General features: G+C 39.4%; 1 protein-coding gene across 1 annotated transcript in view; it reads left to right on the forward strand.

Annotated features, from left to right (window-relative positions):
• Nucleotides 1-907: 907 nt before the first annotated feature.
• LOC117442781 (zinc finger protein 263) overlaps nt 908-15,619 on the forward strand; it is a 39,564-nt gene continuing 24,852 nt past the window's right edge. The window contains exons 1-4 of the mRNA XM_034078730.2: nt 908-1,395; nt 7,966-8,066; nt 9,451-9,565; nt 14,564-14,676. Of these exons, the coding sequence (XP_033934621.1) occupies nt 1,107-1,395; nt 7,966-8,066; nt 9,451-9,565; nt 14,564-14,676 (618 nt within the window). The 5' untranslated portion in view covers nt 908-1,106. The remainder of the gene's footprint in view (nt 1,396-7,965; nt 8,067-9,450; nt 9,566-14,563; nt 14,677-15,619) is intronic.

The raw sequence follows: 15,619 nt of genomic DNA on the forward strand, positions 1-15,619 counted from the left end.
GCTGACAAAGACTATGTAACATTTGTAAACATATATTTTGATTATTAGATGACAACTATGTAAAATTAAACAATACATTTTAAAGCACGTTTATACAGACAGGACGTAACAATAATGATAAAAAAAAAAGATAAAAAAAAACAAAAACTGAAAAGGAAGTGACGAATGAATTTCGACACCTCAAATACGGAGAGAAAGTTAAACCAGAAGAATCAAGACTATGAGCTACCACTAAACAACTCACAGTCTGAAAATTACCATTAATAAAAACCCTGAACGTTTACTTTTCGTTTTAAACATCTTTTTAAGGTGTAAACCTATGGTGTAAACGTGTCATTTAGAGGTGTAAACGTATCATTTAGAAATGCGCGTTCCCGTGACAAAGGGGGCATTTCATGACGGGGAGGCATAATGTGACACAACACTAAGTTCGCATGAACCTTTGTGGGAAAAGTACCGCAGTGTGAATGCGCCTCATGTTCTCTTTCTCTGAGGGTCCAGAAGAACATCCAAGAGGGAAAGGAGAAGCTGATGTGATGAGATATAAGAGCAGTACAGGACATTCACTAAGAGACACTTATATTGTAACACAAAGACCTGCACACTGACTAGTTTTGTAGTCTAGAGGAGCCTGGACTTGCAATAGGCCTATCTATACCTTGTAGCTACTGTGCATCTTGAATCCGTCCTTAAAACAATGATTATACGCTCAACACAAACGGAGTTAATCAAGACAATTTATAAATGTCTTAATTATGTATTTCTTATTAATGTATGTTTGATAATGGAATGGATCATTCTGGTTCACACTCCAGAACAGTAAGGGGCGATAATGCACCTTAACGCTGGTTGCCAGCCGCACAAAATGAAAAAAGAAGAAGAACAAAAAACCGGAAATGACGTTGTGTATGTATGTATGTATGTTGCCGCTTGCTTACAGAGGAGGAGAGGCTACCTTCGCTTATTTTACCAGTTCAACATTTAAATACCCTTCCACCGGAGCTGTTATGCTTTGACCAAACCCCCAACCCCTCCTAACACTGCTACAGGAGTTTCCCGGTGAGTGCAGAGCCTCGGAGCAGCCCAAAGCCCCGGCCCGCAGCAGGATGTCCCGCCTGGCCTTCCAGACTCAGCTGGCCTCCATCATGGAGGTCCTCGCTAACGCAGCAGTGGCGGAGATCTGTAAACTGGTGGACGATGACTATGCGGTGGTCAGTTTACAGGTGTCGCAATGTCAGAGGGAAAACAAAGGCCTGAAGAGGAAGCTCCACCTGCTGGAGCTGAAGATGGCCCGGGGAAACGCCGAGAGGAGGCTCCGGGAAAGCGCCATTAACAGCAGCCGCTCCAGGGTGCAGATACATGGCGACAGGCTGCGGGAGTCCTCGCCATCCTCCGGTAGGACAATTAGTCCGCAATTACAATTAAAAACATACCAGTCTTTGCATTAAAACACACACTTTTATTAAAGGTCCCATGTCATGCTTTTTCGGTTATTACCTACCTACCTTGTATGAAGGTTTGTACTTGAGCTGACCAATCAGAGCAGGGGGGGGGGGGGGGTGTAATACTATAGTTAATTTTCGTAAGGGATTGCACAATATAAATATATTCTAGTAGACCTCAACAATGGAATTATGATCAGTAGAAATGGCCATGACATGGGACCTTGAAGGTTAAAAATTGCATTCTGCCAATGAGCCAGGTAAACAAATCAACTCAACATGACAAAAACAACAACAACAACCACTTGTCTGGGTTTGAAATGAATCCACACAGATAACGGTTTACTACCATAATGTATCTGGATGGAAGACGTATGTTGTATAGTAATTCATTAAGGTGACCCAGGAATATGCAGTATTACAAGTATATCAAGTGAAAGTAGTATACAGACCTTTGGAAAAGTACTAATACCACACTGTAGAAATACTCTGTTTCAAGAAAAAGTCCTACATTGCAAATGTAGCTTAAGTAAATAAAATGTATACAAGAATAGTTAAGTTAACTTACTTAAAGTATTAAAAGTAAAATTATTAGTTGTGTTAAAATCCTTATAGTAGATTACAATATACAGCTCTGTAATAATATATTATCAAACCTCTACTGTTTCTAGGTATGTTTGAGAACAAACTAGAAAATGCATTTCCTGCCGTGAATGCGTGTGAATGCTGTAAACTGTGAACATTTGTGGCTGAATTTAGCTGAAAAAGCTGAATATGTTATTAGTTGAATGGTGTCTGTAGCTGCTTTTAGCTACAAAAACCAAGTAAGTGTGTTGCTGAACTTAGCGGAGAAATGCCGAAAAGTGAAATTATTTGATCAAATTGTTACAGCTCAAATGCATTGCAATGACTTTGTTGAAAACTTGAAAGTGAAATGTTAAACTGGAAGAGTAGGAAAAATAGTGAAGAAGCTTAATATTTAAAAGTAAAGGTTTAAAAAAGGTATAACCAACAACATGTATAGCCTGATTGTCCTGAAATAGCTGAATAATGTAATAGTTGAATGGTTTCTGCAGCTGAAAGTAGGCTGAAGGAGTTAGATATTAAATGTAAGTAGTAGTGCATGAATGTTTACAAACACCTGTGTGTGTAAGCCCAGAGATCAAAGGTTACCACGGTGATATGCTTTGAAAGGGGAGCCTTTCCATTTGTTCTGAATGAGAGATAAACCTCTTGCATTTCTAACTTTTGTTGAAAAAATAATAATACAAACCTCCCGTGTTTGTGTGTGCGTGTACCAGTCTCTCTGTGGGCATGTCTGCTCTGATTAGATGATGTCACTCAGGTGTGTGGTGGCCCCAATCTGCGCAGCAACACCATGGCAACCAACTGCAGCACTGAGTCCCATTAAGAATGCATTGAGGATTATATCTGACAATTTTGCCACTTGTTAAAAAACTATGGCTTCTATAAAAAAAATACCAGACCGTGAGCATCAGGGAACCCCAATGAACTGATATGTTTGTTTTTTAGGTTTTGTGTGTAGAATGTGGAGATGTGAGCAGTTTGTCTAAAGTTTACTTCTCTCTGTTCTGAACAAAGATTGGGACAAATTTAACATGGGAGTCTATTTGAAGCTAGGCGGACTTTTTGTCACTCAGATCACTATTGGCCCAGAACGGTGGGTCCGTTTGATATGATGAAGGCAATTGAGCAGGCCAGACTAATTATGCTCCTGAAATCTTTTGAAATTATTTGAATAGAGTGTATATTTTGGCACTGAGAGCAGTTTTGCCCAAAAAGTTTGCCCACCCCTGCTCTACACTCTAAGTGATGATGTCACGCACTCTAGCACTGAAGAGTCCCTCCCATAGACAAACATTATAAAATCGAAAAACGGCCTGAAAATGTACCAAAACTTAAGAAGATTAAAGATTCGAAGAACTATAGAACCTTGAAACCTTGAACAATTACATTCAATGATTCTCTCTTCTAAACCATCGACGTGTATCTTAGACCCAATTCCAACTAAGATGTTAAAAGGAAGTTTTTCCATTAATTAGCACTTCTTTATTAAATATTATGAATATGTCTTTATTATCAGGCTATGTTCCACAATCATTCAAAGTAGCAGTGATAAAACCGCTTCTTAAAAAGCACAACCTCGATCCAGAGGTTCTAGCCAACTATAGACCTATTTCTAATCTTCTGTTCCTCAAAATTCTTGAGAAAGCGGTCGCAAAACAGTTGTGTGATTACTTAAAAAACAATGATTTATTTGAAGATTTTCAGTCTGGCTTTAGAACACATCATAGCACAGAGACAGCTCTGGTTAAAGTCACAAATGACATTCTAATAGCCTCAGACAAGGGACTTGTCTCTATTCTTGTCTTGCTCGATCTCAGTGCTGCATTTGATACTATCGACCATGATATCCTATTGCAAAGACTAGAGCACTTAGTTTGCATACAGGGAACTGCTTTAGGCTGGTTTAGGTCCTATCTATCTGAACGCTCTCAGTTTGTACGTGTTAACAATGAATCTTCCACGCAAACCAAAGTTAGCCATGGAGTGCCACAGGGCTCAGTGCTTGGACCTATTTTGTTCACATTATATATGCTTCCCTTAGGCAATATTATAAGGATCATTCTGTACATTTTCTTTGTTATGCGGATGATACTCAACTATATTTATCAATCAAGCCTGATGAAATCATCTAAATAAAATTCAAGACTGCCTTAAGGACTTAAAAACGTTGATGACTTTAAACTTTTTGATGTTAAACACGGCCAAAACTGAAGTTATTGTACTCAGGCCCAAAGAAGCTACGAAACAAATTATTTAAAGTAGTGGTGCACGATAACACAATAATAATCGGACCGATAATTATCGGGCCGATATTTGGAATTATGACGTCATCCCGATAAACCCGATAAAAGTATTAATAGCTGCGGTGTGGGTGGATTGGGATGAGGGGCGCTTGTTTTTCACTCGGCTCCTCCCGTTTTGCCAGTACTGTGGTATTAGTGGTTTAGGAAGAGGGGGAGTTTTTCACAAATCCAGCGCTCCCTAACTCATGCCTGGCTGTGACGTAAATGGCGTGCGGCCGTGAAGCCAGGACAGTAAACAAACATGTCGTCGGTAGTATGGGACTATTTAAAAGTTTCAGAGTTAGATAGTTCGCTTGCTATTTGTATTAACAAATGCAGAAGTTCCACGAGGAGGGAAAAAGGCAACGAGCTATAATACTTCCAACCTGATCAGTCACCTGAAACATCGCCATGGCTACGATGGTGTGTTAAAAGCGTACGAAGATGCCTGCGCTGCTAAACTAGCGGCGAATCCAAAGCCAGCTGCAAAGGCACCGGGGCTTTTACCTATCGACCCCAGGGTTAGTTTTGTTCATAGTAGTAATGCTCATGTCATTTGCTCACTACTAGTCTTTTTTTTACCACCAGGTGTGCAAAAACTACAGGTACATTTAATATATATATATATATTATATTATTATCGGTATCGGTCTTGAGAAGCAGGAAGTTATCGGTATCTGTTTCAAAAAACCAATATCGCGCACCCCTAATTTAAAGATATACTAACTATGGATGGTATTAATTTGGCCTCCAGTGAGACTGTAAGGAATCTTGGTGTTATATTTGATCAGGATTTATCCTTTAACGCCCACATAAAATCAATTTCAAGGACCGCCTACTTCCATCTACGTAACATTGCAAAAATCAGGCATATCTTGCCTCAAAACGATGCAGAGAAACTAGTCCATGCATTTGTTACTTCAAGGCTGGATTATTGTAACTCTTTATTATCAGGGTATACTAAGAAGTCAGTCAAGTCGCTTCAGCTGATTCAAAATGCTGCGGCTCGTGTACTAACCAGAGTTAGGAGAAGGGACCACATTACTCCTGTTCTGGCTGCCTTACACTGGCTCCCTATAGAACACAGGATAGAATTTAAAATTCTTCTTCTCGCCTACAAAGCCCTTAATGGGCAGGCGCCATCTTACCTTAAAGAACTCGTTATACCCTACTGTCCTATTAGGGCATTGCGTTCCAAGAATGCAGGGTTGTTGGTTGTTCCTAGAGTCTCTAAAAGTACAATGGGAGCCAGAGCCTTTTCTTATCAAGCTCCACATTTGTGGAATCAGCTTCCAGTTTGTGTTCGGGCGGCAGACACCCTATCCGTTTTTAAGAGTGCGCTTAAGACCTTCCTTTTTGATAAAGCTTATAGTTAGGGCTGATTAGATTCATCCCCTAGTTTTGCTGATATAGGCTTAGTTTGTCGGGGGACATCTTACTTCTTCCTTCTCTCTGTCTGTACCCGTGTACTCTCATGTTCCGATTAACCCAGCTTCCCCACATTCTCTTTTTGGTGTCTATCTACGCCGGGATCCGGAGTCGTGGATGATCCTGTTGCTGTGGTCCTGGATCATGAGTCCTGGATGGATATCCTCGTGGATTCATCTTCTTATTACAGACACATGCATTTCCTAACATTCGGTCTATATGCTGTAAAATGTATTATCTCTTCAATTTACACACGGCATCTATTGCACGTCTGTCCGTCCTGGGAGAGGGATCCCTCCTCTGTTGCTCTCCCTGAGGTTTCTCCCATGTTCCCTTTAAACTGTTGGTTTTCTCCGGAAGTTTTTCCTTGTACGCAGTGGCGAGCCGTCTGTGAGGGCCTAAGATATTCTTAAAAAATAATATTTGAAAACATTAAAAAATATATATATATATTATTTTTACCCTACTTTTTCATTAGTTTTACCAACATAACTCGATTTAATTGTATTTAAAATAACATTTCCAAATAAATAAATCCTTCGAATCTGCCTGTTCAGTTTCTGTTAGAATGTGAAGGGTTAAATGCCGTCTCTGCGAGTTACTGTGAAGACGGGAGAGCTTGTTGGTCCCTCTCTACATTCACAGAGGGCCAGCTATAGTAACTCAACGAGAGAGTAATGTCAAATGACAGTACAATTGACCAATCATATCTTCCCTCTAAATGGGCGGGCTTTATTTTCGCGGACTTTATGACAAGTTCCGCCCGCTGTGAGGTCTATGCAAGGGTGCAGTGACGCGTCCTAAAACCCGGAAGTAAGCTGCGCTCGGATTCTCTCGACAGAAAGCAATGGGTTTCCTCCATAGGATTTTGGAAAATAGCTTGAAATGAGGTCTGTGGAAAACGAACCTGTTAGATAAATGCACTTTTTGTTCAGCCGGATAATATCCACATGTCTATCCTACTTTTATTAATTTTGAATCATAAATCTAATCGATAGATTTATGATTAGCATAAGTTCGTTCATGATGGCTCACTTCAGTGATAGTGATGACATCGTTTGCAAAATTATTAACCGAGTCATTTTCAAGATTGAGTTACAATGATAAACTTGAGTGGCAAAGGATCAGCTGCATGACCCGCCATCAAGTGCTTCATCCAAAAGGACAGGAGGATGGACTTTGTGTTTCAGTGATAAGTCATTTTCAATGTGGGCCGCCGTGCCGACTTAATTCATTTGGCTGTGGGTGCCCTGTCATGATAGGTGTTTATATAAATGGTGTTGTTTTGTGTGGTAGAGGGTCGCTGTCATTGATGCGTTTTGCACCCCGGGCCGCTGTATTGATATTCCGCTGAAGTATACGCTGAGACGTAATAACTCTTCTTTTTTTTCGAGAGAAGGGGGGTCAGAGGGCCTAGGTATAAAAGTCACGGCTCGCCACTGCTTGTACGATGTGAGGGTCTAAGGACAGAGGGTGTCGTATTGTCATACTGATATTCTGTACAAACTTTGAAGTCCACTGAGACAAATGTAACATTTGTGATATTGGGCTATATAAATAAACATTGATTGATTGATTGATTGATTGATTGATTGATTGAGAGAGGGTTTTATTTTCTGACCCTGCGTGAGTTCCCCGACACACAGGGGACACATATTTATGTATATTTTGCATGATAGGTCCCCTTTAAATTAACAACAACAACAAAAGGAAAACACCAGAATTGGCCAAATTGTTTTTCCAAACATTGGTATCAGATGAGAAAGGTCATCTGTATTTCAACCTACAACTCAACACATCATCAAACCGATTAAACTGATTTGTATTTCCTAGGAAGTTGTAACTACATTTAAGTTCAATATCACCCTGATTACTAAACTAATATTTTGAGGTCAGAACGTGCTGAAATTACAGTTATCAAAAGAAGATCTTTCTTGCTCTTCAGTTTTCAGTGAGTACAGAGGGATATGAGCAGAGAGCGGTGTGTGTTGGTGTCTGAAATCTCGACCAAATGCAACACATTTCTTTAAAAGGTCCCACATCAAAAATATCAGCTGTTATAAAGTGTGAACCTTCCTCAGACACAAAATGCTTGGGTCCTAACTGTGTCATGACGGGCGGTACATTTACTGATTTGTGTTTTGCTAGCGTTGCTTCCACTGTAGGTACAACACTGAACATTGAAATGTACGTGTTGTTCTGAACTTGTTCTTGTTTTTGTGTAGGTGTGTTTGAGAGGCGGATAGAGGTTGCGCTGTGGCCGGGTAAAGCTGCTGCAGGGCGGCCGAGCGCCAGGCCCGTCCACTCTGACAGCGTCCAGAGGAAGGTAAGCTCACCTTCTTTAGCCCCGCCCCTTTCCCCCCCTCCAGTTCAAACGCTTTAGTCTTAGTGAATCCGGTTCAGCATTAGCTGCATTATATACAATGAACTTTATTCGGGATAGGATAGTCTTACAGTACCACATCCATCCTCTGTTAGAGACTGGCAGGATGACATGAACCTAAATCCTATAGGAGGACATTTGTAGCTACTAAAAGTACCGTAACACATCAGCTGATCGGACTGCACACTAACGCTTATAATGACAGTTTATAAACTCACCCTGTGAGGAGGAGGAACAAAGGTCAACAGTGTTGACCTTAAAAAAAAAAAGATCACCTCAATGAACCTGTTATTGTGTTATTTAGCAAGCAAATGTAAACCATTTAGCTACCAAACGTTAGCCAACTAGTGAACTCTTTCTATCTCTCTATCTGTAAATCAAGCTTTTCGCTTTATTATTATTATTATTATTATTATTATTATAACTTAATAACAGTTAATTCAAAAGCTTAATATAGTTTCTTTGTCCAGTAAAGTTTGATAAAGTGGGCGACGCTATGTAAAGTCAAGTGCAGAGACATTATAAGGCAATGTTGAAGCTCCCTTGAGCCGGCAGAGCACAAGGTGAATAGACCCGACTGAATGTTAACAATCAGATGCTGAGCACTGCTGCATTAAAATGTAACCTGAAGTTGTATGTAAGCAGCGGGGAGCGGGGGAGCATGAAGAAGAAAATGAGCAGTAGTGGAATAAGTATTTATCTAGGCAAGACAAGGCAAGTTTACTTATCCAGCACATTTCAACGCAAAGCTCTAAACATTAAAATAATCAAGATATAGTGCAACAGAAACATCTTAATGATATTTAAGAACAGTCTTTAAAAAAAATCAAAGAGAATAAAATAGAATACAATTTTAAAAACAAGCTCAAAGAGAAATAAAGGAAAATAGTTGCAGCAGACATATTACTTTAGTAAAATACCTGCATTAAAAATCTGATTACAGTAAAACATTATTGTAATCACAATATACTTTATGTCCTTAAAGTACAAATGCTTGTTATTCATAATGTCCAATTTCAAATCATATATATTAAATGACTGTATTATGATGATTAATGTGTTCAGCACAGCTGGTAAAGGTGGAGCTAACTTTAATGACTTTGTATACTGGATATCTTATCCTATTATATGTACATGTTTATTTATTAGATGATTTATTTTTTGTATTAGCTAATATTTCAATATGTTAATTAACTAAAGCCTTCAGATTATGTAGCATAAAATGGAAATACTCAAGAAAAGTACCTCAAAATTGTACTAAAGTACCGTACTTGAATAAATGTACTTCGTTTAGCCTGAACTGAGTGAGCCCTGTGTTGATGTGTAGTCTCCAGATGTGGAGCTGGTGGAGCCAGAGGTGATGCTGGTGAAGGAGGAGAAGGTGGAGGCCAACTTGAGAGTTGAAGAAGCGGAGGACAACGTGCCGTTCATAGGAGAGGACGGTGAGTACACACAGTGTTTCTGCCTGTGTCTGTGAGACTAACTAAAGCTGAGGATTCATATTCAATATCAGGATCACCATTAGCATGAACTATTCTTATGGAGTTCACACATTTGCACTATAGCCTCAAACTCAAGAAACACATCTCATGTTATTAATAATCAAGGATGGAAGTGATCAAAATGATCATCCTTCACACGACGATTAACTAACCGTTCGTTATCAAGTAATAACTATCCTCTGTTTCAGACATGAGAAGAAAATAGCGTTTTAAAATAAATTAATAAAAGTTCCATACCTGGGGAGATTTCAACTTTAACCCTTATTTTTTCTTACAGCATAATTGATAGTATACATACACACCGACGCTGTTCAATCTTAAGAGATGAAGATACGGTTTCATTCAAACTGGCTCTGATCAATGCTGTTCCAGACTTCAGTGTCCGTAGCATGGAAAACAGTTGACTTAGTTTGGTTTAAATTATTAAACACTGGCAGGACTTTATTTACCTCCACTGCAGAGAGAACAAAGCTTTAATTAAACTAGAAAATGCATTTCCTGCTGAAAATGCGTGCGAATGCTGTAAACTGTCAACATTTGTTGCTTAATTTAGCTGAATATGTTATTAGCTGAATGGTAGCTGCTTTTAGCTACAAAAACCAAGTAAGTGTGTTGCTGAAGTTAGCGGAGAAATGCCGGAAAGTGAAATTGTTTTAATCAAAATTGTTGACTTTGCTGGAAACTTGAAATTGAAATGTTAAACTGGAAGAGTAGGAAAAATAGTGAAGAAGCTTAATATTTAAAAGAAAAGGTTTAAAAAAGGTATAAATAACTAAATGTATAGCCTCAATGTCCTGAAATAGCTGAATAATGTAATAGTTGAATGGTTTATAGCTGAAAGTATGCTGAAGGAGTTACATATCAGATGTAAGTAGTAGTGAATGAATGTTTATTAAGAAGAGAAAAGAAAGTAAAAAGGCTTGGGAAAGCAGCAGAATATTTTAACTGCAAACGTTTGAACTAAAACCAAACGTCACCAATAATGTATAAAATATGTTGAACATGTTGAAGTCAGTATGAAGTCTCCATCAGACAGAAAAGAATAGGCTGAGACAGTCTTCAAAGGCTTCTAAATTCTCTAATTTCCCCCCCTCGACTCCTATCCTCGGGTCTTAGTCCCGCCCACAGGAGATGCGAGCGGAGGAGCCGAGGAGAGAGGAGTGGAAGCAGCAGGCGGTTAGAGAAATGAGAACTCCTCTCCTCTGAGCGGTCATTTTAAAGAGACGTCCATTAATGATGACAGGAGGCACAGCAGCCCTCTGTCTGATGGACAGAACTGTGTTCATGAAGACTTCTATATTTACTTTTAATTCATTCACAGTGCGGTGTAATGAGACAATAACAGGCTACAGATGCGGACAAATATACACACACATATATTTATATATACAATTTCAGAATCAAACAAGTATGAGAGCACTCTCATAATAACGTAACACAATCAGAGACTGGATATACCCCCCCCCCCCTCTCTGGTCGCTGATTTGGGCCAAAAGTATAGAATTATGTCCCAGGAGTGTAGGGTTTGGGAATTATGGCAGGTTTAAAATACACACTAATGTTAAAATCTGAAGAAAGCCTCTTTACCAAGCTCCAAACTAAGTTAAATATCTCAAAGTGTAAAATATATCAGAAATCTGAAGAACAAGTTGTATAGCTGAATGTCTTGTGGTCATTTTAAAGTTGGAATGAAGTCTAGCTGGAAGTATGTGGAAGGAGTAGCATTTGGCGCACGATGTAGGTAAACGAGGATTTGAAGGTTCCTCCTAGGGCTACTCGATTATGGCAAAAATCATAATCTCGATTATTTGGGTCAATAATTGTAATTGCGATTATTAAATGCGATTATTCATTGACTCAAAACATCCATTTATTATACTTTAAAACAAATACAAATAATAATTTGAACGTTTTAACTGTTCAATTATACATTCAGGGTAATCTGAAAAACCAATATAAAATTTAAATAAATTATACATTCATATCTACATTTAAATAAATAATATCAAAAATAATAAATACCAATAAACAAGATCAACAAACATGTTGCAAACATATAGCCAACATGTTGGTAAAGCATATTCAACATATTCCACTCAGTTAAAGGCTGGCCCACCGTCATGGTCCAGAAGTAACAGGAAATAAATGTTGAACTACAATTTAAGACCAAATAAAAATGTGTTGGCCACCATGGCAAATGCTGGTAGGGCTGCTCATGTCATCTCTTAAAATAGTTTTGCTAGAAACTAGGGCTGCTCGATTATGGCAAAAATCATAATCTCGATTATTGGGTCAATAATTGATATCACGATTATTAAAAACGATTATCCATGTATCCAGTATGTTTTTAACAGTTGATTACCCTGAACTTTAAGTATAATTCAACTGAAAAACCAATACAAATAATAATAAAAAAATAATCGTTATATTTCGATTACGTTGTTTTCGTAATCGTTGCAAGCCATAAAAAAAGAGTTAAAAAAGTCAAGTTGAAAGTTTCCTAGCATGTTCTGAAAAGGCTGAATATTTCTGATATTTGAATGGTTTCTGTAGCTGAAAGTAGGCTGAAGTTATTGAGAGCCAAACTATTTGGTGAAAGAAGATGAAGTTGAAGATGATTAAAGAAAATAAGAACTATATATATAAAGGATTATATTTGAGACCACCTTTGGCACTCGGGGTGTCTTACAATTAAAACCTTGCAGGGATGATATCATAGAGAAGTTAAAAGAATTTCAAGTGAAACACCAGCAGGACGTTTTAGAGATGGTCAATTAGGATAAGGATTTTGTAAAATGGAAATAACTAAAAAGGGTCGGTGAATAAAAACAGTATTTCGGTCCAAAAGAGAAATTGAGTTAAATTAGTGCTTTGGAAATGTATATATAAAAAAAATCTACTATAGCTGGCTATGAAAGATTGTTTATAAGTAATTGGTTCATAAATAATACAAATTATTTTAAGTTATACACCTAGTAGCATATGTGTAGGAACTAGTGCTGCCTCAAAACGTCGATTAATCACTAGTAGACTAATTAAGTCTTAATCAAGCAATATTATTATTAGTAAAACAAATTATATAAAATAAAAAAAATCTCCATCCGTGCACTGCATGTGCATTGACGCGTCAGCCGGAAACCCCCTCAGACTTCATTCAGAACGGGGCTTGGTTATTAAGTTCGGGTAGGAAATCTAAAGTGTGGATCTTTCTGAGCGAGTAAAGGACAAGTACCACAAGGTGACATGCAAACTACGACAGCAACAAGTCTCGTCCATAGCCACGCCATCACAGCGCAGCTTCCTGAATGCCGGCTTCATAACAAAACACGGAGCTTAATTATCCCCACAACGTGTGTTACTTTCTCAGACTCGGAGTAAATCAGCTGCAGTGAAGTAGTAGCCTATCTTTGTATCAACATATACCTATAATATATAATCATTCTGACCTCAGAAAACGATAAAGCTTGAATTTCATGATGAGGGCGTAATGCAGAGGGATTTTGGCCGACGCTTATATTTTCTGTGTTTCTGTTTCCTCGGTAGTATTTATTGGGTTGTTATATTCAGATATGAATAATAGAAACTAGAACTAAATGTTCCGTGTGTGTCCTCGCTGCTTGTTCACACACACACAATAAGAATCCTTACGGTACGTCCACACGGCAGCGTCGCGTTGAAGCTTGCCGGTGGGCGTGTCTGTCGTGCGACCAACAACCAATCACATTAATCTCCCGCCCCGGACACACAAGCATGTGGTTTGTTTGGCTAAAGCTTGTACTGGCATATGATTTGATTGGCTAAAGCTTCCGTCGACGCTTGAAAAGTTGAACTTTTCTCAACTTTCGAAGCGAGCAATGGAGGCAAAGCGACGCGACGGAACCACAATGCAGTTCGGCAAAGCGTCTCCGTTGGAGCACACAGCGCTGCCGTGTGGACGTACCGTTACCGGAGCTTCTGCTGTTTATATCGCTGCGTCCGTGCGCTGTAACTCTCATGCGCTCTCTACATTTAATTTATATTTCAAAGGTTCATTATTATAGTTTTATTTTATATTTTATCTGAACCACAACGTACCATGCTGTTATAATAACGCTCTTTATCAGCCTTTGAAACTGAAACCATTTTGGGAAAAAAGAATATATATTTATAATCATAATGTATCATAAACGTGTGACAATTAGTCGACTAATGGCCTTAATTGACGACTATTGGTTGACTAGAAATATCTTTAGTCGAGGACAGCCCTAGTGCGTATTTAGCTGTTATTCATTGTTTCTGTTATCATTATCAATTGTTTATACTGCACTGGGATGTGGATATCAAGTGGGTGAGCTGACCGTTTGGTCCTGCTTAAATTCGTTTTTTTCTTTAAACACCGTGAAACACAACTTCTGCACATTCTTAGCCTCTTAGCGAATTCATTTATTGGGAGTTTAGTAACTACAAAATAGGGCATGAATACTTGTGTGAAGGAAGTTGTGTCTGTATAGGCGCAAGGCAAGTGTATTCATATAGCACCTTTCAAGGCAATTCAAAGTGCTTTAAAACAATGAAAAACATTAAGAGCGTTAAGAAATATAGCATTTAAACAGACATGAAAAAGCAAAGATAATCAAATAAGTTTCAGCGGACCGGCAGGTCTCTGGGAGTTTGTTCCAGATGTTTGGAGCATAATAACTGAACTTCTCCATGTTTAGTTCTGACTGGGGACAGAAAGCTGACCAGTCCCTGAAGACCTGAGAGTTCTGATTGGTTCATAATTTAGCAGTAGGTCAGAAATGTATTTTGGCCCTAAACCATTCAAAGCTTTATAAACCAGTAGCAGTATCAATTATTTAACACACAGGAAGCCAGTGTAAAAACTTCAGATCAGGAGTGAAAGAGAGTAAAGCACTAAATGTTTATTTTCCATGTCTTGTTCCCCCGGTTTCTCTGAAGGCGTGGTGGAGGATGGAGCTGGAGGACAGGAGACTCAGTCCACTTCCAGTCAGACCCGGGCCCAGATCCAGAGCAGCAGGAGACACCCGGGCGGCAGCAGCCGAGGAGTGGAGGTCAGTGACTCCTCTCCTCCCCTTACATGTGAACTCAGTGTTGAGGGCAGAGACTTCCCACAGCAGTATGTTGATGACGCCAGCAGGGACTCACATTTTGACGTGTTGTGTGACAATGATAATGGTGCGAACCTGTTGGTGGAGGAGTTTTTCGACGAAGTTGAAGGGAGGAAGGCGTCTTGCTCGTACTCGATGGCAGCGGCTGATTACCCATCAACCTCTGCCAGTATGAACGGCTGGATGCGTTACAGCCCCAGTGCCCCCCCCTCCCAGCCCATCAGTGGGGGCGGGTCAGTGCAGCGACGCCCCGCCACCAAGGAGAGACTGTTTGTCTGCAGCTACTGCGGCAAGGCCTTTAACCGTCCCAAGAAGGTGGAGATCCACCAGCGGGTGCACACCGGGGAGAGACCGTTCAGCTGCTCCACTTGCGGGAAGATGTTTTCCGAGGCCGGGAACCTGAGGAAACACCAGAAAGTTCACACTGGAGAGAAACCGTACAGATGCGAGATCTGTGGTAGGGGATTCGCCTGGATAAGGAACCTGAAAACACACCAGAAGAGCCACCCTGAAATCTCTGCTGAATGAGAGCTGGGAGCAGGCCTAGACTGTGAACCACCTGGAGGATACTGAAAGATGTTATCATCCAGAAAACACTCTGATATGTTGACGTGAAACGTTTCATGAAACATGTTTTAATGTGATATTGTTTTCAAAGAGAGAAACAAGAGGCATTCCAGTAAATGCTGAGGTCAAGCTTTTATACTTTAGAATTTAAATTTGGTTATGTCTTTTTAAAATGTTCTCTTTACAATTGTGAAAGTCTCCGACAGAACATTAAGGACACATTTTTACTAATCTGTAGCCTAAAGTACTATCAGTATAAGTATAGTAAGTAGCAGAGGTGGGAGTAAGTCCTACATGTGCAAGTCATGAGCAAGTCTCA

The sequence above is a fragment of the Pseudochaenichthys georgianus genome, unplaced genomic scaffold (genome assembly GCF_902827115.2).
Source record: "Pseudochaenichthys georgianus unplaced genomic scaffold, fPseGeo1.2 scaffold_474_arrow_ctg1, whole genome shotgun sequence".
In the NCBI taxonomy this organism is placed as follows: Eukaryota; Metazoa; Chordata; class Actinopteri; order Perciformes; family Channichthyidae; genus Pseudochaenichthys; species Pseudochaenichthys georgianus.